General features: G+C 40.1%; 1 protein-coding gene across 2 annotated transcripts in view; it reads left to right on the plus strand.

Moving 5' to 3' along the window:
- THSD4 (thrombospondin type 1 domain containing 4) overlaps positions 1 to 23,589 on the plus strand; it is a 674,086-nt gene that overhangs the window by 427,955 nt on the left and 222,542 nt on the right. Inside the window, exon 1 of one of the 2 annotated variants that reach the window (XM_023220858.1) lies at positions 6,754 to 7,033. The exons of the other annotated variant lie outside the window; for it this stretch is intronic. Within the exon in view, the coding sequence (XP_023076626.1) occupies positions 6,962 to 7,033 (72 nt within the window). The 5' untranslated portion in view covers positions 6,754 to 6,961. Of the gene's footprint in view, positions 1 to 6,753; positions 7,034 to 23,589 lie in introns of those variants that run through there. 2 annotated transcript variants of the gene reach the window in all.

A 23,589-nucleotide genomic window follows, 5' to 3' on the forward strand; every position in this document is an offset into this window, starting at 1 on the left:
AGGCTGGAGTGCAGTGGGGGAATCTTGGCTCACGGCAACCTCTACCTCCTGGGTTCAAGTGATTCTCCTGCCTCAGCTTCCCGAGTAGCTGGGATTACAGGTGTGCACCACCACACCCGGCTAATTTTTGTATTTTTAGTAGAGACGGGATTTCACCATGTTTGTCAGGCTGGTCTTGAACACTTGACCTCATGATCTGCCTGCGTCGGCCTCCCAAAGTGCTGGGATTACAGGTGTGAGCCACCATGCCCTGCCTACTTTTTTTTTTTTTTGAGACAAGTCTCTGTCACCTAGGCTGGAGTGTAGTGGCGGGATCTTGGCTCCCTGCAACCTCTACCTCCTGAGTTCAAGTGATTCTCCTGCCTCAGCCTCCCGAGTAGCTGGGATTACAGGCGCATGCCACCACACTTAGCTAATTTTTGTATTTTTAGTAGAGATGGGGTTTCACCATGTTGGCCAGGCTGGTCTAGAACTCCTGACCTCAAGTGATCCACCCACCTCAGCCTCCCAAAGTGCTGGGATTACCAGCATGAGCCACTGCGCCTGGTCTCATTTTATTTACTTTTTGAATAGCAATACATTCACATGTTTGACAGTTTAGTAAGTATGAAAGGGAATATAGAAAAGCTGTCCACCAGTGTGGCTATTTTTCTAATAGCCACATTTTAAAATGTAAAATGAAACAGATGAAATGAATTTTAATACTATATTTTATTTAACCCAACATATTCAAAATATTATTTCAACATCAAATCAACATAAAAATATATGAATGAGATATTTTACATTCTTTTGTTTATACCAAGTTTTCAAATTGTATGAAGTGCATTTTACACTTACAGGATATTACAATTTGGAATAGCCACATTTCCAGTACTCAGTATTTGTGTGTGGGTAAGTGGCTGCAGTATGAGACAACACAGATGTGTAATAATAAATTTTCCTCTCCTTTCTGTCCTGAAGCTACTCAGTTTCCCTCCCTAGAGGTAACCATTATTAGTAGTCTCAAGTGTGTTTTTCCACAGATAGCACATAGACAAGCAATTATAAACATGCATATGCAAATAATAGGACGGTAATCACACCTCTGTGCATCTTACTTTTTTCACTTAATCTTGGATATATTTCATATCATTACATAGGAAGCAAACTCAATTTTTTTGTTGTTGCTTCAGGGTACCTCATTTTATGGAGGTCACAAATTATTCAATAGTCCCTATTGATGGGCATTTAGTGGTTTCCAATATTTGATGCTTATGAACAATTTGGGCTACATTTTTAGAGACAAAGAGCAACAGGAGCTAGCTCAGTGAGGATGGGGGAGTGACTTTCTAGAGAAAGGGAGTACCAGGAAGGAAGGTATGGAGCACAAGGACACATGGTATTTGAGATAATTTCTTGTGGCTTAAGATGGCGGGAGAATGAAGTGTGTGTGAACACAAGATAAGAGGAGGAGGCTGGAAGGGCAGGAAGAGAACGTATTGCAAACAGTCTTGTTGTAATTGTCATATGAAGGGATTTGGACTTCATCCCAAAGGACACCCCGTCAAAAGATTTTAAGGAACAGAGGAGTATAAATAAATGTTTGAATTAATAAATATATGGAAGAGGAGGGACAAATCATACTGCTGAATTCTGATTAAGTGTAGAAGGCATGAGAGAAACAGAAAATCACTGTTAGAACACTGCAGTAATAATTGCTGCAGGCAAAATCTACAGATGAGTATTAAAATTAGAGGAGAAAACAGGATATTTGCATAGCCTCAAATTATCTCCTCTAAAATATTTATGAATTTGTGATGGTTTTAGCACATGTTCAAATATTCTTTGATACTCCTCCTCCAGGAAGGAGAGCTTAATTCTGTGGGATTTACTGATTCATTTCTAATGAACAGGATATAGAAAAGGAAAAATACTACCTTTACAGTGGAGAAACCTGGCAGATACCACCTGAACCACGTGGTCAAGGTGAACATCATCAGTGATAAGTCATATTGGAATAGAATACCCCTGACGAATGTGATAAGAAGGGCATTTTGCTTCTATAGTATTCTTCATAAAACCCCATTAACCTCTGTCTAATCATGGAAAAATGTTAGAAAAAAAACAAATTGGGCCAGGCATGATGGCTCACACCTGTAATCCCAGCACTTTGGGAGGCTGGGGAGGCCAAGGCAGGCGGATCACAAGGTCAGGAGATCTAGACCATCCTGGCTAACACAGTGAAACCCTGTCTCTACTAAAAATACAAAAAATTAGGTGGGCATGGTGGCAGGCACCTGTAGTCCCAGCTACTCGGGAGGCTGAGGCAGGAGAATGGCATGAACCTGGGAGGTGGAGCTTGCAGTGAGCCAAGATCCCGCCACTGTACTCCAGCCTGGGCGACGGAGCAAGACTCCGTCTCAAAAAAGAAAAGAAAAGAAAAAAACAAATTGAAGGATAATCTAAAAAATACCTGACGAGTAGTCTTCAAGAGTATCAAGGTCATGAAAAACAAAGAAAGGCTGAGAAACTGTCACAGACCAGGAGAGACCACAGAAATGTGATGACTAAATGTAATTGTGGTCTCCTGGATTGGGTCCTGGAATAGAAAAAGTACATTTTGGAGAAAAACTAGGGAAATATGAGTCTGTAGTTTAGTTAATATTATTGTGCCAATGTTAACATCTTAGTTTTCATAAATGTATCATAGTCATGTGAGATGTTAACAATGTGAAGAGATGCCATGATATTCTTTGCTGTCTTTGCAACTATTCTGTAAATCTAAAGTTATTTCAAAACAAAAAGTTAGAAAAAAATCAGGAGAGTGACATGATTGGAATCACATTTTAGAAGATCCCAGTGGCTGCACTGAGAAAGAGGGCTGGAAGGAGAAAAGAACAGAACAAGAAGGTTGCTACGTAAAGTCAAGAGGAGATGATGGAGGGCTAGATGGAAACAGGGCAGCAGGAATATGGGGCCATAGACCTGCTGGGGAGCCCTCTAGAAGGAAACTCAATCAGACCCAGTGATGGTTTGGATGAAAAAGTGAGGGAGTGGGCTGTTATCAGCCCCTGAGAATTATATAGATAATGATGTTATTTATTGAGATGGAGGAAACAGGAAGAAGGACAGGTTTCAGGGAAACACTAGCTCAGTTTTAGACCTGTTGAGTTTGGAGTACATTTGAGGAATGCAAGTATCCATTAGGCAACTGGGTACATTGACCTACAGGTCAGGAGGGAGACCTGGCTACAGATGATTATAGAGAGTCATGGATGTGGGCCGGGGGCGGTGGCTCATACCTGTAATCCCAGCACTTTGGGAGGCTGAGGCAGGTGGATCACCCGAGGTCAGGAGTTTGAGAACAGCCTGATCAACATGGAGAAACCTCATCTCTACTAAAATATACAAAATTAGCCAGGCGTGGTGGTGCAAGCCTGTAATCCCAGCTACTTGGGAGGCTGAGGCAGGAGATTCGTTTGAACCTGGGAGGCGGAGGTTGCTGTGAGCTGAGGTTGCACCATTGCACTCCAGCTGGGCAACAAGAGCAAAACTCCGTCTCAAAAAATAAAAATAAAAAAAGAGTCATGAATGTGCAAAGGGTTGGGGCCTTTGGAATGATAAGATGGCCCAATAAGGGCAGATAGAGAGGAGACAGGGCCTAGAATATAGGAATTTAGGAGCTAGGCCCAGGATGTGTCAAGGAGTCCAGAGAAATGGTGACAAGGCAATGCTGTTATTAAGAGTCAGGCTCTGGACGAAGGCTTTTAGGGTCAGAATGCCAACTGCCACCTACTGTTGTGTGACATGGAGCAAATTATTTAATAAGCCTGTTATCATGGTTACATGAATCTATTTTAAACGTTTTTAAAATAATTTTAATAATACTGGGCTCATAGTGCTCAACGAATGTTGGCTAATTAGAGGCAAAGGAAATCTAGAGCCATAGCCCTGGAAGCTATGGGAAGAGAGTGGTTCAAACAGGAGGACATACATTTTATACCCATTAAGATGGTTATTGTCAAAAAAGTGGAAAATAATAAGTGTTGTCAGGAGGTAGAGAAATTGAACCTTCGTGCATTGCTGGTAAGAATGTAAAATGGTGCCGCCACTATGGAGAACAGTTTGGTAGCTTCTCAAAAAGTTAAACATAGAATTACCGTATGATTCAGTGATTCTACTCCTAGATATATATCCAAAATAATTAAAAGCAGGGATTCAAATAGATACTTGTACACCCATGTTCATAGCAGCATTATGCATAACAGCCAAATGGTAGAAACAATCCAAGTGTCCATTAACAGATGGATGAATAAACAAAATGTGGTATATCCATACAATGGAATATTGTTTAACCTTATAAAAGAATGAAATTTTGATACCTGTTACAGAGTGGATGAACCTTGGGAACATGCTATGTGAAATAAGTCAGACACAAATGGACAAATACTGTAGTGTATGATTCCACTTATATGAAGTACCTAGACCAGGAAAACTCATGGAGACAGAGAGTAACATAGAGGTTGCCAGGAGCTTGGAGGAGGGGAAATGGAGAGGTAGTGTTCAATGAATACAGAGTTTCTGTTTGGGATAATGGAAATATTTTTGGGAATATTTCCAAAAATATTTGGGAAATGGAAATATTTTCGTTCTAGAACGAAATGAATAGTGGTGATGGCTGCACAACATTGTGAATATACTTAATGCCACTCAATTGTATACTTAGTAATGGTCAACTTGATAAGTTTATGTTGTCTATATGTTACCACAATATTAAAAGAAAAGGAGGACATGGTTACAGAGAAGTAAATAAGTGCTAAATGATTATCTTTTGAATTTTGTGTTACAGGGGCCATTGGTGACCTTTCCAGAGCCCTTGCAGTAGAGCAGAGAGGTCAAAAGATTTCAGTGGATTGAAGGATGATTGAGAAGTCTCTAGACCAGGGGCTGGCAAACTGCTGTCAAATCTGGCCGCCTGCCTGTTTTTACAAATAAAGTTTTATCGGAACACAGCCACACCCGTTCATGTGTGTGTTGTCTGTGGTTGCTTTTGTGCTATAATGGCGGAGTTGAGTAGTTGCTACTGAGACCACATGGTCTGTAAAACCTAAAACGATCTGGCCTTTTACAGAAAGTTTCCCAACCCCTGGCTAGACAACACTCCTGGTCTTTCAGGAACTTTGGCTTTCTTAAATAATTCCTGCATTTCTCGTGAGGTTACTCAGTAGATAACTTGCCCGTTCAGTTAGGTAGCAGAACAGACCCAAAGTTGAACAGTAACAATGACTAAGAAGGAGGAAGAGGAAAAATTCATTCCTTTCTTTCCTTAACTGGAGATATTATCCTCGCTATACCTGTTTTTCTCTTATAGCCCTGGAAGAAGGAATGAAAGTTCTTCCCTCCCAGTCACCCGCCAAAAAACTCCCCACTGGTAAATGGTCATGTGACTGGTGATAATAAAGTTTCTGAGATGGCTGCAAACTGCAGTTAGGTTTAAAGTTTCCTCATTAATGCAGGAAAATGCTCATAACCTGAGGCTTTTCAAGTGTTTATTAATTTACTTTCTGGGGCTGGCTGCTGATACTTATTTCAGATCAAAGAGAAAGCCTGTGTCTTTAGTACTTATTGTGTGCCAGGAACTATGCCACATTTTGTGCCTAGGTGAGCTCATTGATAGTCATCATAACCATTGGATGGCATTTCCCTGTTTTGCAGGAGGGGAGGCTAGGTCTCACCAGGGTTAAATACTCACCCAGAGACACACACGAAGAGTTTGAAGTACAACTGGAATTTAACCCACACCTGCCTAATTCCAGGACCTCAGGGTGTTTCCACTGCACCATGCAGTCATCCTATCCTCTGTGGCCACCGAGAGCCTCAGAATAGCACCTTGAGCCCATTCCGGGCAGAATACATACTTGATGGGTTCTAATCCATTTTAAGCCATGACCCCTGCTATTTCAGGATAACAGGTGACCATGTAAGGTGTATCTCAAGTGCACTGTAGGCTTTAGGATGACTCTTTACGCAGCCTGCTCCCCAAGCTCTCAAGCCCCACTTTGATGGTCGATGTGAATCTACTCAGAGGTAGCTCTTATTTCTTTAAAACCATCCTGCATTTCAATGTACTCTGACAGCACTGTCTGACACTTGGGATTCACTTGTTCCCATCTTACCACCTGTTTTTACATTCTCTGCAATAATTCCTCAAACTCTTGGTTAGGCATAGTGACCCAGGGATGCAGCAAGAGGGGAATATAATGGCTTCCACAGTTTGTGTCTATACAATTGGTGCACAAACACACATCACCCTTATAACTTCTTTCCCCATTGAGGCTGCCCTTGATAATGCAGCTTTTAACTGCCTAGATTTCTGCAATCATCAAATCAGATCTAAAAGGGCACTCAGACATCGTTCACCCAACCTTTGTACAAGTGAGAAAAATAAACTGCAGCCAGAGACGGCTGGCAATTTGTCCAGGCAAACACAGCTTGTCAGCTCCAGATCCTGGACTAGGAAGGCCCTGGCTCTCCCCGTTCCCAGCCTGGAGCTCATCCTGCTGCAATTCACTGCCCCCTCCCTGCCTCAGTTGACGAGGTAGGGGCTGTCCCCCTGCATGTGGAGTACTTACCTTGGAACCCTTTTCATGAATGAGACCAGATGCAGAACTCCACATTGATCATTTCTGTCCCTCCCCTTTCTGCTTTCTGTTAAAGGCAGCCCCCCAGCTCCCAGCTGGCTCCTGTCCCCTCCCCCAGCCGGGAGAAGTTATTACATGAAGAGATCAGCTTACCAGTTTTCTTCAGAACAGAGGCTGAGCTCGAAGCGCCGGGTAGTACAGTGAGGGAGAGCCGAGGGAACCAGCGCGGTGCCTAGCGGAACTCCAGGGCTGGAATCCCGAGACACAAGTGCATCTGCTAGCTGTTAGCACTTGGCAGACGGAGTTCTCCTCTAGGGTAGTTCTAACTTTGGGTAATAATGTTTGTCAGCTACCTGATATTAACATTGCTCCACGTTCAAACAGCAGTGTTAGCAAGACCTGGGGGAGAGGTAAGCCAAATAAAATATCTTGTCAGAAGTTGTATTTTTTTTCAGCATTATATTTCCTCTTCTATCTACCAAGAGGGATCAGGGAATGGAATTTTATGGGGTGCAAAGAGTAATGCTTTATATTACTTTTGTAGGCTTCTCTTGCCTTTTCTTATATGAAGACTTCTTTTCTTCTTGAAGAATTTTATAATTTCTAAAATATCATTCTGAAGCTGTCCGTACAGTTGCCACACCGGGAAGTTGCTCTGGCCTTGGTGACAGATGCCTGTAGCACGCACGTTTCTCCTGCTGTAGCAGAAAAAAAAAAATGTGCCATGTCAGATTTCGTTAGGGACTGTTACCTTTTGAGAATTTTTCTCTAGTGCTGCAGAGAGAATGTACATGCTAGGGGAATTGCTTTTCTTCCCTGCTTTTGCAGCACTTCTCTCTTTTTTTTATTATTATTTTTTTATTTTTATTTTTTGCTTTGATGTGCTTGGAAAAAATCTGTGTTTAACTTTCTACCATAGGTTTGAAAAGGGATGATGATATACAACAGGGCTAGGGCTAGGAGTATGCCCAGATGTACCTTAGCAGGGAGACATGTTCTAAGCTCATGAGGATGATTTATTATTACTGGTTTAGTTTGTATGGTTGTTGGGTACAGTTTTTTTTTTTGTTTTTTGTTTTTTTTTTAACATCAGTGATACCTCTCGGAGTCAGTGTTTGATGCAGGCAAAGAGATTGGAATAGATGATCATTGAGCCTGGAGAGGGAAGCACCTTGGTGTATCCACCCTCATCTGCGAACAAGCCTGCAACGTATTTCCCTCATCCACTCCTTTCCTTCCTTACCCTGATGCCTGAGTAACGAAAGGACAGCCTTTCTCCTGTGTCCATCTCCCTCTTTGAAAAGCCAAGTGAAAAGTGTATCTCCTAAAAAGGCCGTGAAGCCACTTCACAGCTTTGCTTTTTGTTAGCCTTGTCAGGGACCAAGCAGGCTCTGAAAGCCTAATGTAATTACTTTCCCTTGTCTAAGAAGAGTGGAAGTGGGAGTGCTCCCAAGCTCAGGGCTGCAAGGCTAGCTGTGGTTTCAGCAGGCTTGTTGCTCTGTTCAAAACAGACATGCAGCTCAGAGACATGCAGCAACGGGTCATTTGTTGTAGGCTTTTCGCCTATTAGTTACTCATGTCCTCTGCTCTGTAGATATTTTCTGGGCCTGTGGAGTGATTGAGCCCTTGAATGGGAGCAGGAGAAACTGAATGGGTGAGTGATGCTGGAAGCTGAAAGCAGACCATTGCCCTCTAGTTGTAGTTGAAGTTTGCAATTTCCCTGTTGATTTTTTTAGTGTGTAGAGTAAATGACAAATGGGCTGGCCTCACTCAGCCTGGAGCACTTAAGCAGGCGGGAGGAGAGCTCATATGGAAAATATTTCTATCACCGCTGCATGCACATATGGTCTGGGGAGACCCCCGAACTGAGCAAATCACAGCGCTCCAGCAGCCCCTCAGTGGCGTGCCAATTATTCTTATTAACAGCAAGCAAAGGGCAGGCTTTAGTTACCTGCACACAGCTGGCTCGTGGGGAAGGCCACGCTGGAATGTGTGTGCCCCTAGCCTTGTGTCACATGCAGAGTGGCAAACGGCTCTGCTTCACCTGACAATCAGCAAAGCAGATGAAAATTGAAAGGGATTATACAGGCTCACCCAAATCTTGGTGCTTTTCAGACAGTGCTCAACATTTGAGAGAAGAAGGCAGAGGTTTTGTCTTATGAGTTAGAAGTGTGTGTGCTTAACACGAATGGCCAGAAAACCCGATCAAAGGTAGTGAGATGCCTGCCCTCCTGCCCCTTTGTTCCACTCTGCTTTGCTAAATAAAGGTCCTCTTGGGCCTCTTCCTCTTTTCGTTCTTGCTTTCCCTCTTTCCCCTAGTGTGTGCATGTGTGAGTGCGTGTGTGTTTCTGTGCTGTTGGCTCCAGAATGCCTGAGCTCCTAGGAAATTGTACGATTAGGATTCCTTTTTCCTTCTTGGAAATGAAGTGATGAGGAAGGAGCATGAGTATGAATAGCCCCCACCTCTTCCTTAAAAAGAATGTAGTTTAGATAGAGCTTTGAAGAATGTGGCATTTATTTATAAGAGCCTCTTTTTTATTGTCGTGTTACTTACAAAACTTACCCATAAACATGTGGCGTCGTCCCTAAGTCACCAAGATTTTCCTTTTCTCTGCCAGCTAGTTTTCTTGCAGGTTTTAATTATCTTCGCTTTGGACATGCCTAAAAACACATGAAGAAAGGAAGAACGGGTAAGAAAGCGTCATACACCTGGGGGTGCTTGGAGGGCTGTGTTCTCAACGTGGAGCTGGAAGCCAAGTGGCACTCTCTGGGAAGCAGTTTACAGTCAGTTTTCTAGGGTGTGAGGTCCTTTCAGATAAGCAGGGCCTGGCAGGTGGTGAGAGGAGGGGTGTGATGCAAAGCAAGCCTTGTTTGGCGTCCTGTGGCTGGCACTGTCAGCGCTGGTGACTATGGTCCAAGGACAGAACAACCCGGTATGGTGTCCGTGCATGGGTTGGAGAACAGACACAGAAAAGAACTGTGCCTTCTTTAATTTTCCCATTGTCAGAGCATTAAACTCAGAACAGTGAGATCATGAGAATCCCTTTGTCCTAGTCAAGGTTAGGGTGGCCACCATGTACACTTGTACAGATGGGATGTATCCCCGAAAAGACTGTAAAGGACTTTTAAAAGTCAAGCTGGACTTTTGATGCATTTATCAGCGTGGGGAGTGTGCCAACGTGCAGCTTCTTTGCAGGATGCAGCAGAATGGCAGGGAAGGGGAGGTGGGAATGGAAGGCTTGCATTTTCTTTCTTGAACTTGCGCTTACCTTCTCAGATAAGACCAATGAGACATTGTTATATGTAGGGACAGGGAGGGAGATGCAACTAGAAATCTACTACATTCCATATTTGGAATTACATGATAAATTCTGCAAAATGTCAAAAAGATGTTCTTTTATTTATTTATTTAATTTTTTTTGAGACAGAGTCTCGCTCTGTCGCCCAGGCTGGAGTGCAATGGCACGATCTCGGCTCACTGCAAGCTCTGCCTCCCAGGTTCACGCCATTTTCCTGCCTCAGCCTCCCAAGTATCTGGGACTGTAGGTGCCCACCACCAAGCCCAACTGATTTTTTTGTATTTTTTAGTCGAGATGGGGTTTCACCGTGTTAGCCAGATGGTCTCGATCTCCTGACCTCATGATCCACCCATCTCGGCCTCCCAAAGTGCTGGGATTACAGGCATAGATGTTCTTTAATTTTGATGGTACAATATGGCAAAACCTATCAAAATAAAAAATAAATATCTTAGCTGCTAATGGGTACAGACAAGGTTTCTTTTCATGGTGATGAAAGCGTCTTGGAATTAGGTAGTAGTGATGGTTGCACAATTTTGTGACTATCCTAAAAACTACTGAGCCATATCCTTTAAAAGAGCAAATTTTATGGTATGTAAATTATATCACAATTTTTATGTTAAAAATAAATAAATGTCTTTTGGACCCAGATTTTCCATTTCTAAGACTTTTTATCATATAGGTCTACTCTGAGTGTGTAAAATGTTCTATGAGCCACCTGTCATAATTAGGCCCTTTCCATCTTACTGTCCTAGTGATAAGGCATGCTGTGCAGGTGTTCAGAAAGAATGAGGTAGCTGTAGATGTGCAATGAAATGACCACCAGGATATGCTTTTAGGAAAGAAAAACAAATTGAATGTGCGTAAAATGCTCCCATTGTGTAAAACGTGCTATCGACTACAATCACCAATGCAAATACGAGCAAGTATATTAACCCTGCGCTGAAAAAAGAAAGGTGAAAAGACCAGATCTTTGTCTTTGATGAGCTTATACTCTAAAAGAGGCACAGAATACAAGTTAATGATCATGCAATAAGGATCTCTCATTAATTGCAAGAACAACGGGAAGCTACCTAAGAAAGCAAAGGAAGATTCCACAAATGATGACATATTTGAACTGAAGCTTGAAGGGTTGTGTGTTGGGGGTCTTCAAGACAACCCCTATGATTCAATTATCTGCAGTGATTCAGTGACTCAGCATACATTGGCACTCACAGCTATTATTTATTACAGTGAAAGTATACGAAGAAAATCAACAAAGGGAAAATGTTCATGGGGTAAAGTCTGGGGCAAACGAGATGGAAGCTCCCAAGGTTTTTTTTTTTTTTCCCAGGGAAGGCACACAGGACCCACTTACTTCCCCTAACAATGGGTTATGACGACACATGGGAAATGTTACCAGCTAGGAAGCTTGTTAGAGGCCCAGAGCCCAGCATCTTTACTGGGACTGACCACATACACAGCCTCTGCCTGCCAGCTAACAAAATTCCAGACTCCCACAAGGAAGGCAGGTGTTCAGCATAAACCATATTGTCTATACAGCAGAGGCACAGCAAGCACGCCACCCTTATCAGTTCTGGGAATGATGGGAACCCTCCCCAAATTCAAGTTATCAGACGCCAGCCTAGGGCCAGCCTTGTAAGCAGATCTTTTCAAGGAGAGCAGTCAGGTCTGCAATCTTAACTGTTTTCTGATGGATAGGTAAGCATTGTAAGGGGAAAACAGGGAGAGCATTCCAGGCAGAGGGAAAACATCTATAGAGCCCCAGAAATAAAAAAGGACATGGCATGTTCTGGAAACAATGCATAGTTCAGATCACAGAAGCATCCATTATGAGGGGATGTGGCAGGAAATTTGTCAGCCAGCTCGATCCTGAGAACTGGAGTTTTTCTCTGGGCCTCAAAATTCTAGATTTATAGTCTTAAGATTATCCTTTTTTGACATGTCATTTAGGTCATCATTGCAGGACATTTTCTTCTTCATAAATTATTGAAATTATTTCCTAAGGAGTAAATCAAATTAAATAATTCATGTAGGACTGCTTTGTAAGCAGTGACACCGTTTATTTAAAATACTAGTTGTCACTCTTCGTTCCTAGAGTGTTATTTGTGGCAAATAGAAATGCAGGGTCAGTGTAATGACCTTAATGACTATTTCGTGGTACACAATTCTCCCTGGCTTCGCCTTTCTTTCTTTTTCTGGTATCTAAAATAGCAAACCAGCTATGTGGAACTCACTTGCTAATGCAAGACTCAAGTTTGAGCCTTGGGTCAATCACTTGGGTGAAAAGTCACCATATGACTTTCCTCATTTAAATGTTTTTGTTGTTGTTGTTGTTGTTGAGACAGAGTTTCACCCTGTCATGCAGGTTGGAGTGTAGTGGTGCGATCTCAGCTCACTGAAACCTCTGCCTCCCAGGTTCAAGGATTCTTCTGCTTCAGCCTCTTGAGTAGCTAGGATTACAGGTGCCTGCCACCATGCTGGCTAATTTTTGTATTTTTAGTAGAGATGGCGTTTCACTTTGGTCTCCAACTCCTGACCTCAAGTGATCCGCCCGCCTCAGCCTCCCAAAGTGCTGGTATTATAGGCCACCGCACCAGCCTAACAATTTTTTTATATTATAAAAACTGTTGTAAAAACAAATTCATGCAAACAAATACAGAGAGTAAAAGTTAAAGGTTCCTTTTTACCCTCATTCTCTCCCCTATCCTCCTTCCCTGCCCAGATGAAACCATTGTCAACAATTTAGCATCTGTCCTTCTAGAACCATTCCTGTACATTTATAAACATAAGGGTATGTGCCTATGTATGTGTCTGTGGGTTTATGTGCATATGTGTATGTGTGTGCCTATGACTTGCAATGATACCTGTGCTTGTTGTTTCTGATACCTGTGCTTGTTGTTTCTACCTCAAGTCTAACTGCATTTGCCAGAGCTTCCAGAATACAGTACTGTTTAAGATAAATGAAAGTGAACATTCCTGTCTTCTACTAGACTTTTTTTTTTTTTTTTTTTTTTTTGAGATGGAGTTTTGCTCTTGTCGCCCAGGCTGGAGTGCAATGACGTGATCTCGGCTCGCTGCAACCTCCACCTCCCAGGTTCAAGCAATTCTCCTGCCTCAGCCTCCCGAGTAGCTAGGATTACAGGTTTTGCGCCACCACACCCAGTTAATTTTTGTATTTCCAGTAGAGACTGGTCTTCATCATGTTGGCCAGGCTGGTCTTGATCTCCTGACCTCAGGTGATCCACCCACCTCGAACTCTCAAAGTGCTGAGATGAGCCACCGCGCCCAGCTCTTCCAGACTTAAATGGGAATGTTTCTAATATGTCATCACTAAGTATGATACCTGTCAGAGGTTCAGGTAGATACATTTTATCCAGTTACAAGTTTATTTCTAAGTTTTTATCAGGAGTGATTGCTGAATTTTATCAAATATTGTTTGTCTTTGTCAAAATGTTCATTATGAGTTGTTTCCATTAATCTACTTACATAGTGAATATGTTATGAATTTCCTAATGTTGGACTGTCTTTGCATTGTTGGAATTAACTATCTTAATAATGATTTCTTCATTAAATTTACTACTGTATATGATTTATAAATATTTTAAATTTTTTCTTCTTTTTAAATAAGTGGTATTGGCTCTTGGCTGTATTTTATTGTGCTAGACCAGGGTTTTGATAGTTTCGTAAAATCAATTCAGAAATCTTTCATCTTTTTGTATGCTTTGAAGCAGTTTTGTTTTGTTTTGTTTTTTTGTTTTGTTTTGTTTTTGAGACAGAGTCTCACTCTGTCGCCCTCACACCATTCTCCTGCCTCAGCCTCCCAAGTAGCTGGGACTACAGGCGCCTGCCACCATGCCCAGCTAATTTTTTTTTTTTTTTTTTTTTTTTGTATTTTTTAGTAGAGACGTGTTTCATCGTGTTAACCAGGATGGTCTCCACCTCCTGACCTCGTGATCCGCCCACCTCGGCCTCCCAAAGTGCTGAAATTACAGGCGTGAGCCACCGCACGTGGCCTGGTTTTTTTTGTTTTGTTTTGTTTTGTTTTATTTGAGACAGGATCTCACTCCGTCACCCAGGCTAGAAGTGCAGTGCCCCAGTCACATCTCACTGCAGCCTCAACCTCCCAGGCTCAAGTAATCCTCCTGCCTCAGCCTTCCAAGTTGCTGGGACTACAGGCATGCGCCACCATGCCCGGCTAATTTTTTAGTTTTTGTAGAGACAGGGTCTCACTGTGTTACTGTGTTGCCCAGACTGGTCTTGAACTCCTGGACCCAAGCGATCCTCCCACCTCAGACTCCTTGAGTACTAAGATTACAGGTGTGAGCCACCACACCCAGCCTCTGAAACAGTTTAAACAACCAAGGAGTTACCTTTTTTTTTTTTTTTTTTTTTTTTTGGAAGATTTGCTGAACTCAATCGTAATACCGTCCAGCTCTTTAGTGGAGTGATAGTATTTGAGTATTTTTTTAACCATTTATTTTATTTCTTAAAAAGGTATAATACTGAATATGTATAGGAGAACATATGTAATATATAAGCAATTATGAAGTAGAATAATAAAGCAAACACCTATGAACTCACCACACAACTAAAGAAATCAAAATTCCCAGTACTGTACGCGACTCCCCACTCATGTCCTCCTCGCTTCTCTCCAAGAGAGACAACCATCCTGAATTTTATGGTTTTCACTTCATTGCTTTTGTCTATCATATAATCACAGGTGTATGTGTGTCTAAAGAATATACCGTTTGGGCCAGGTGCAGTGGCTCATGCCTCTGATCCCAGCACTTTGAAAGGCTGCTTGCTAGAACTTCAGAATACAATACTGAATAAGAGAAATGAAAGTGAACATTTACTTTTTTGTATGAACGGTTGATCACTTGAGGTCAGGAGTCCGAGACCAACCTGGCCAACATGGTAAAACCCCATCCCTACTAAAAGAATACAAAAATTGGCTGGGCAAGATGCTGCATGCCTGTAGTCCCAGCTACTCAGTAGGCTGAATCAGGAGAATTACTTGAATCCAGGAGGTGGAGGTTGCAGTGAGCTGAGATGGTGCCACTTTGTACTCCAGCCTGGGTGACAGTGAGACTCCATCTCAAAAAAAAAAAAAAAAAAAAAACAAGCCCAAAGCCCAAAAAGAACATACTGTTTGATCTTGTTTGGTTTTGAGTTGTGTAAACATGGTATCTTAATTTTTTTTTTATTCAACTTGATTTTTTTATTTGACGTGGTAATATTTGTAGCAGTGGTTCATTCATTTTCAGTGCTAGATAGTATTCTACAATATGAATATATAATCTTTTTATCTGTTGATAGATATTTGGGTTCCTTCTAGGGTGTTTTTCCTATTACAAACAATGCTGCTATGAACACTTTGTAACATGTCTCCTCATATATCTTTGCAAGGATTCCTTTAGGTTGCATGCCTAGGAGTTGAATTGGTGAGTCATGGAGAATATGTTTGTTTAATGCTACAATTAATGTCAGATTGCTTTCCACAGCAGTTTTATTAGTTTTCATTTCCACTTGTAGAGTGTAAAAGTTCTCAACGATTTATCTCCTTTCCAGTATTAGGTATTATCAGACAGGTTAATTTTTACTTATATATAAGATATAAAATGGTATTAGTGTATGCTAATGGACATTTCTCTGATCATTAACTATTGATATAGTATAATGTTTATGTGTATACATATCATTCACATTTCTTCTTCTGTGAAATGCCTGTTTGTATTTATTTTCTGGTTTTAAATTTAGTTCTTTGCTTTTTCACCACTGATTTAAGAGTCTTTTGTGTATTTTGAATATGAACCCTCTTTTTATTCCATGTAATATTTTCTCCACCTATGACTTGTAAAGTGTCTTTAGCTAAACAGAAGTCCTTGATTTTAGTGTATTTGAATGTATCCGTTTTATTTCTTTGTGTTAACACTCTCTTTTTCTGTTTAGGAAATTATTGATCCCAAGGTTATAGACATATTCTCCTATATTGCTTTCTAAAATTATTGAAGTTTTGCACTTCACAGTTAAGTTTTTATATGCTTGGAATTAAATTTTCTGTATAGGGTAAATAAGGGATCTACTTTCATTTTTCATTAAGGGATCTAATTTTCTTTTTTCCCCATTTTGGCAATGAGTTACTACAGGAACATTTATTGAGTAGTCTTTCCTTTCAACAAATTTCCAGGGCCATTTCTTTTCAGTACCAAGTTTCCATATATATGTTTATCTTTTTCTGGCCTCTGTATTTGCTCCATTGGACATTTCTATGTCTGTACAAGTAACCTACTGTCTTAATTACTACAGCCTTATAATAAATCTCAATCTGTGTAGGGCAAATCAGTTCACATTATTCTTTGGGAGTGTCTTAGTTATTCTTAGACATTTGTTCTTCCTTATGAAATTTGAAATTATCACATCAGTTTTCCTTGAAAAATCCTTTAAGAATTTTTATCAGTATTGTATTGAGTCTATAGATTAACATGAGAATACTAAAATCATTCTAATATTGACCCATTCTATCCATGAACATAGCATATAAGCTTTACATTTATTTAAGTCTTCTTTGACATTTTCTAATAAAGTTTTACAATTTCCTACACAAAGATCTTATACATCTTTATTTTATATTTAATCCTAGGTACCTTGTTATTTGTTATTATAAATTATGTGTATGTTTTCCTAATTAATTGTTTCTTTTGGTTGCTAATGCTTACAAGTCCAAATGATCATCTGGCCATGGTGGCTCATGCTTGTAATGCTAGTAGCACTTTGGGATACCGAGGCAGGCAGATCATTTGAGCCCAGGAGTTTGAGACCAGCCCTGGGTGAAACCCATCTCTACAAAAAAAATAATAATTGAAAAACAGAAAAAAAGTTAGCTAGGCATGGTGGTGTGTGCCTATATTCCCAGCTACTGAAGAGGCTAGGGTGGGAGGATTACCTAAACACAGGGAGGCTGAGGCTGCAGTGAGCCATGATCACACCACTTCACTCCAGCCTGGGTGGCAGAGTAAGACCCTATCTTAAAAAAAAAAAAAAAAAGTACAACTGATCATACATCAAAAAAGCTTTCTAAACTCTTATTAATTTAAATCAATTTTATGTAGGAACTTCTGTAATTTCTAGTACACAATTATGTAATCTGTGAATAATGGCCATTTTTCCTTTTCCAAATTCTTATATATCTAATTTCTTTTTTAATGGCCATTTTAAGTTTATTTTCCAATTTTTATAATTCTTATTTCTTAACCTTTGCACTGGCTAGAACCTCCAGCAAAATGTTGAATTGAGGCAGTGCTATTTTGCTCCCGATTTGCTCAAGAGAACACTTCTGACATTTTGCCTTTAAAAATCAAGTTTGCTGTAAGTTTATGCTTGTATTAGCTTGATAAACCCTCTTCTATTCCCAGTGTACTAAGAGATTTATTTTTTAATCATGAACATGTGTTGAATTTTATCTAACACATTTTCTCTAGTAAGATGATCATTTGGTTTTACTTTTTTAATCTGTCAGTGTGATAAATTACAGAAACAGATTTTATAATGTTAAACTATCCTTGCATTCCAGGTATAAATCCAACTTGGTTATGATATATTTCTATTTTTATTAAATTAATTTTATAGCATGACTATTTTTAAGAGGGTTCTGTATTTCAAAATCTGTATTTGAGAGTGCCTGTAAATTTTTCTTTCTTATGCTATACTTTCCTGTTTTGTTATAAGGCTATACTAGTCTTATCAATTCATTTCAGAAGTACTACCTTGTTTTCTAATGTCTGGAGGATTTTCTATAATATAAAATTATTATAATTTATTCCTAGAAAGTCACCTAAAAAAACTGGCTAAGCCTGATGTGTTTTTCCCCCCTGTAAGGACATTTTAAACACTGATTATTTTTATTTAATCATTATAGGAGTATTAAGGCTTTCTAGTTATTCTTGGAAAATGTTTAAAAGTTAAATATGTCTAGGAATTTGTCCATTTCATCTACGTTTTCCAGTTTATTAACATAAATATGTTCATTATATCTTCTAATTATCTACAGCATCTGCAGATCTCCAGATGCGGCAGAGTACTTTTTTCTTTCCTAATATTGTTCAGTTGTGCCTTTCATTTTATTAACCATTCTTTCCAGAATACTGTAGATTTTACTAATCTTCATTAAAAAATCAACTTTTGGCATTGTTGTTGCTCTGCATTGGAGCTTTGTTTTCTTCCATTCAATTCTGCTCTTATTTTTCTTTCTACTTTCCTTGGGTTTATTCATGTCATCATTTTTTCTTTAACTGTAGTGACTTTTAAAATGTATGTGGGCCGCATGCGTGGCTCACGCATGTAATCCTAGCACTTTGGAAGGTCAAGGCGGGCAGATCACTTGAAGTCAGGAGTTCAAGACCAGACTGGCCAACATGGCAAAACCCCATCTGTACTAAAAATACAAAAATTAACCAGGCATGGTGGCTGGCACCTATAGTCCCAGCTTCTTGGGAGGCTGAGGCAGGGGAATTGCTTGAACCCAGGAGGTGGAGGTTGCAGTGAGCTGCGACTGAACCATTGCACTCCAGCCTGGGTGACAGAATGAGACTCTGTCTCAGAAAAAAACAAAACAAAACAAAAGAAAAAAACACATATGTGTGTGTGTGTGTGTGTGTGTGTGTGTGTGTGTGTGTGTTCAGTTCATTTATTTTTAGCCTTTAATCTGTTCTAATATAAGTGTTAAAGATGGCAATTTTTTCTTGTGGTATTACTTAAGTTTTGATATACAGTATTTTTATTATTATTCAGTTTTAAGATTTTTTGTTTTGTTTTGAGACAGAGTCTTAATCTGTTGCCCAGGCTGGATGGCAGTGGCAGGATCACAGCTCATGCAGCCTCAACCTGCTGGGCTGAAGTGATCCTTCCACCTCAGCTTCCCCAGTAGCTGGGACCACAAATACACGCCACCATGTCTGACTAATTTTTAAAAATTTTTTGTAGAGATGGGGTCTATGTTGACCAAGCTGATCTTGAACTCGTGGGCTCAAGCAGTCCTCCCACCTTGGCCTCCCAAAGTGCTGGGATTACAGGCGTGAGCCACTGCCCCTGGCCTCAGTTTTAAATATTTTTAAAAATTGTCATTATGATATTTTCTCTGACCCAAGCATTATTTAATTATATTTTTAAGTATGGAGGGTTTTGGTGTTTTTTTAAATTTGAAATTAATTTCTAAGTTGATTATGTTGTGGTCAGAGAACGTGGTATGTGCGATGCTGATTTTCTGAGATTTGTTGAGACTTGCTTTATGGCTTAGCATGTGAACAGCCACTGTAAACAGGCCAAGTGTGCTTGAGAAAAATGTTTGTTTTGATAAACATTCTTGATAATTGGTTCAGAGACTTTTATATTTCTATTAAATCAAGGTTGTAGATTAGGTTGTTCAAGTCTTCTGTGTCTTTTCTAATGTATGTCTGCCTCATCTGTCAGTATTCAAAGAAGACATGTTGAAACCTCCCACCAGCATCTTTGTTGACCGGTGGAGGGGTGGGGCATGGATGACCTCAGCATTCTTCAGGCAGTCCTTTCCTTGATGTTAGTGGCCACTCTAGCTTTTGCTCATTGTACCTGTGGTTTCTGAGTTTAGAATTTTTTCATCTCTGCAATAGTCTGTTTTGGTGGTTTCTTCTGCTGTGGTTTCTTGCCAACATAAACTTTCTAATATCCAGAAATTCCTCAGAATGTTTTATCTGCTAATCATATCCTTTCTTGTTTTATAGTTGTCGTTACAACTTGTGTGTGTTTTCTGCGATTTTAATGGAATTTTGCAAAGGAAAGAGGAAAACGAATACCTTTGCTCAGTCTGCCATCTTGACCCTACATAAGGCACATTTTTATCCTTCTTTTCCTCCTTTTTTTTTTGCAACAAGTGTTTATTGGGCAAGTAATTTTTCTAGACCTCTGCTTCTCTACCTATAAAATGGGAAGAAGAAGAATATTGCAATGACATATAAGGAACATTAATAAGATAATGTTCATGAAAGCGCTTTGCAAACTGTAAAGATCTATTCAAATGCAAAGGATGGCCTTTAGTTCCTTACTTTAATTCACTCTCACAGTTTTGTGTAGCCAGTGTTATAAAGCAGCTCAGCTACATTAGAGAAAAGTGATTAATTGTGATTGGCATATCGTGAGAGGCTCAGACAAAATTTTATTGTTACTTCTTGAGAAAATTTATTGCCAAGAAACTATTCAATACCTTAAGAGAAAGTCACATATTTAATAAATGGAAACATTATTTAGTCTAAAAACTAATGCTACAATGAGTATCTTTTTTCTTCCCTGTTTTCTTATACCATACTTTTGACATGCATACTCAATTAGGCATTTCTCCTTTAAAAATAAAAATTTTTTACTTAAAAAACCTTATTTGCTGATTCAGCATATTCAATAAATTTATTTACTTTAGCTTAGAAAGTTAATATGAACCAAAAGAAAGAATGCTGGAATTTCAACCAAGGCATATTTAAGGGACAAAATGAGTAATTGATGTAAAAGACAGAGTGGTTTATATTAGAATGTATTGAATTCTGCCTGACTACAGTATTTTTCATGTTCCTACATTGCACCAAGGCAAAATAAACAATTCTGAATTAAATTCAGCAACCATGCATTGAGTGCTACTTTTTGTGTCAAGTTTTGTGCTGAGAGCAATGGAATTAATAAAGAGGTGAGACCCGATCTGCCCTCTAAAGACAGGAAACAACAAATAGGTTAGTGAGGGCTAAGATATAAATTACTCTAATAGACATATCACACCCTTTTGTGAGATCAGGAACAGCTTATGGAGAAAGTAGCATTTGAAATGGGATTGAAGAATGCTTAGGGGTTTTGTACGCAGATATTAGAGGAAGGCATTCCAAGTCATTTTTGTAAATGTTCTGTGGAAGCTTGTAAAGATGTACTTTCCATTTGTATTATAAATTTAGTTGTATATAATACGTGTGCAATTTTCCATGTAATTATATCGTTTCTTTTCTCCATGTGGGTATGTTCTTATATTTCTTAGGTTCTACTAGAAGTCACTAAAATTAAGTGACTTCCTAAGTATATTTCAGCCTTAACATTATCTGAATCTAGGAGTAACCCCTAAACTACAAACGCATATCATAAACCCTTGAATAATGTTGATGTCTTATGTATAGTGGGAGAAAATCCATGAGCTTTGAAACACACAGGCCTGAGCTTGAATCTCTGGTTCTTGCTTAGGCAGGCTACAAGTAAGTTCCCTAAGCATCATTCTCTTTATCTTTAAAATGAGAGGGTCTTGTCAATATCATAGAGTTGTAGTGAAGATTAAAGAGATGATTTCCATAAAGTGTTTGGTACAAGAATATGCTCAATGAATGGCAGCTATCATTATTATTAAAAAATTGATCTCTCAAGCCTAATGGAGAAAGATTGTTTAGATAGACTAGGGGAATTGTGTAAATCTGTGAGCGGGTATTTGTCCAATTGACGTAGAACGCAAAGTGAGAAGAATGAGAGGGAATTAATACGGAGTGAGGGGTGAGGGCATCACCCATGAGAATATAAAAGGCAAACATGGGATCCTAGAGAGGGGAGGTATACAGTCAAGAATCTAGAGTGTAGTGCCAAATTCCTTAACCAAATCCAATGACCCACAGGCTCCGATTGGAGAGAAAGGAGAAGAAAATATCTAGGATGCTTTAAAATGGGATGATAGGGTGAGCAGTTGAGAAAGAAGAAAGAGCAAAAACCAGGATTTCCAAAGCTGCAAGTGTCCATACCCTCCCAGGTGGAGAAGGAGGAGCTGGGAAGTCACTGGGATTTTCTCAGCAAAGGGTGGACCAAGGACTCCTTTTAAAATACACACACACACACACACACACACACACGCACACACGCACACACACACACACACTCTCACACACACTCTTTCTCTCTCTTTCTCTCTCTCTCTCTCTCCCCCCTCTAGAGCCAGAAAGTGATGTTAAGCACCAAATTCTAGTGTCTTGAATCATTTAATAAGGAACCTTAGAGATAATCTAGTCTAACCTACTAATTTTACATATGAGGATAATGAATTTTTTGGAGATGATGTGGTTTGCCCAGGACCACACAGTTGCTTAACCCAGAGCTGGAGGGTGAATGGTCTAGAAACAAAATAATCTTGACACACCCAGTTGTGGCTTCTGAGATCTTTAGGCAAGGGAAAGCTTGGGGGTACTTGGAAGAGAGTATTTGTGGTTTTAAATCAGATACAGTTTAAATCAGATGCATTAAATATGTTCAAAGCTATTTGTAAGATACCTCAGCTGCATAGTTTGTTCTGCAAGTATGCTTGCGCTGTAGAGATGGTTAGATTTGTACACCAACCATCTGAATGTGTTGGAAGGTGGTAGGGAGGGAAGGGAAGGGGTGAAACCATGCCTCCTCATTAATCAACTTATCATATTATGATTAATCAACATATTATTTCCAGAGAGCCTACCATGTGCCAGGCATTATTCTAAGTGGTTTGCATATATGCCGATAAGCCAGACAGACAAATACCCTGACCTCACATTCTGACACTCTTGCTCCTGGAAGTGTAGCAGAAAAGCAGGAACCTGAGAACTGCCAGTGCCTAGATGTGATGTTATGTCCATTTCACAGTTCCTGCTTCCCGCCTATTCCAAGTCCCGCCTATTCCAAGTCCCACCTCTTCCAGAACACCTAAGCACACCATCTCTGGTCCTTTTTTTTTTTTTTTTTTTTTTTTTTTTTTTCCCTGAAACGGAGTTTCACTCTTGTTGCCCAAGCTGGAGTACAATGGCACAATCTCGGCTCACTGCAACCTCCACCTCCTGCGTTTAAGCAATTCTCCTGCCCAGCCTCCCGAGTAGCTGGGATTATAGGCGCGTGCCACCACACTCAGCTAATTTTTTGTATTTTTAGTAGAAGCAGGGTTTTGCCATGTTAGCCAGGCTGGTCTCCCAACTCCTAACCTCAGGTGATCTACCCGCCTCGGCTTCCCAAAGTACATCTCTGGTCTTTAAATGCCCTTTGCTGTATATTCTATAACATCAAGTCTCAGATCTGGTTTGACCTCAGTTGCTTTCTTAGTAGTTTTCCCCTATGAACATTCTGGTCTCCCAGTAAGCCTGTAAGCAGCTGAGACTGGGAAACCATCTCTTATATCCCACATCACCCTATGGTGCACAGCACTGGACACATGATGCATGAGTGTGGCGCATGTTTAGTGAACCTTTACATCACCACACTGGAGCAGAAAAGCTGTATCATGACTAATGAGGACCCCCATCAGAGGCAAGAGGCATGGTAGAGTCTTGTCGGGGGACCCACTAGCAAAACCACTCTGGAAATCCTGGAAAGTTTACTGGAAAGACTCTGTTAGTACCCTGGAGGCAGCTCACTTGGAACCGTATCTTCTAAATGCTCTGGAAACCTATCCAAAGGCAACTAAAATCACAAATGCCACTGAAAACATCTAAGGACTATGTGTAAGCACTTTGGGATAGTCAGGTAAAGGCGGCCCTCTAATTATGAAGCATTTTGATCATTAATAGAATTCTAAGCCAAAGCTTAAATCCGGATACACATGATAATGGTTAAGCCAAATAACACTTAATCATTTTAGCTCTTATTCTTGATAAAGACAACAC

The sequence above is a fragment of the Piliocolobus tephrosceles genome, chromosome 6 (assembly GCF_002776525.5).
Source record: "Piliocolobus tephrosceles isolate RC106 chromosome 6, ASM277652v3, whole genome shotgun sequence".
Taxonomy (NCBI): Eukaryota; Metazoa; Chordata; class Mammalia; order Primates; family Cercopithecidae; genus Piliocolobus; species Piliocolobus tephrosceles.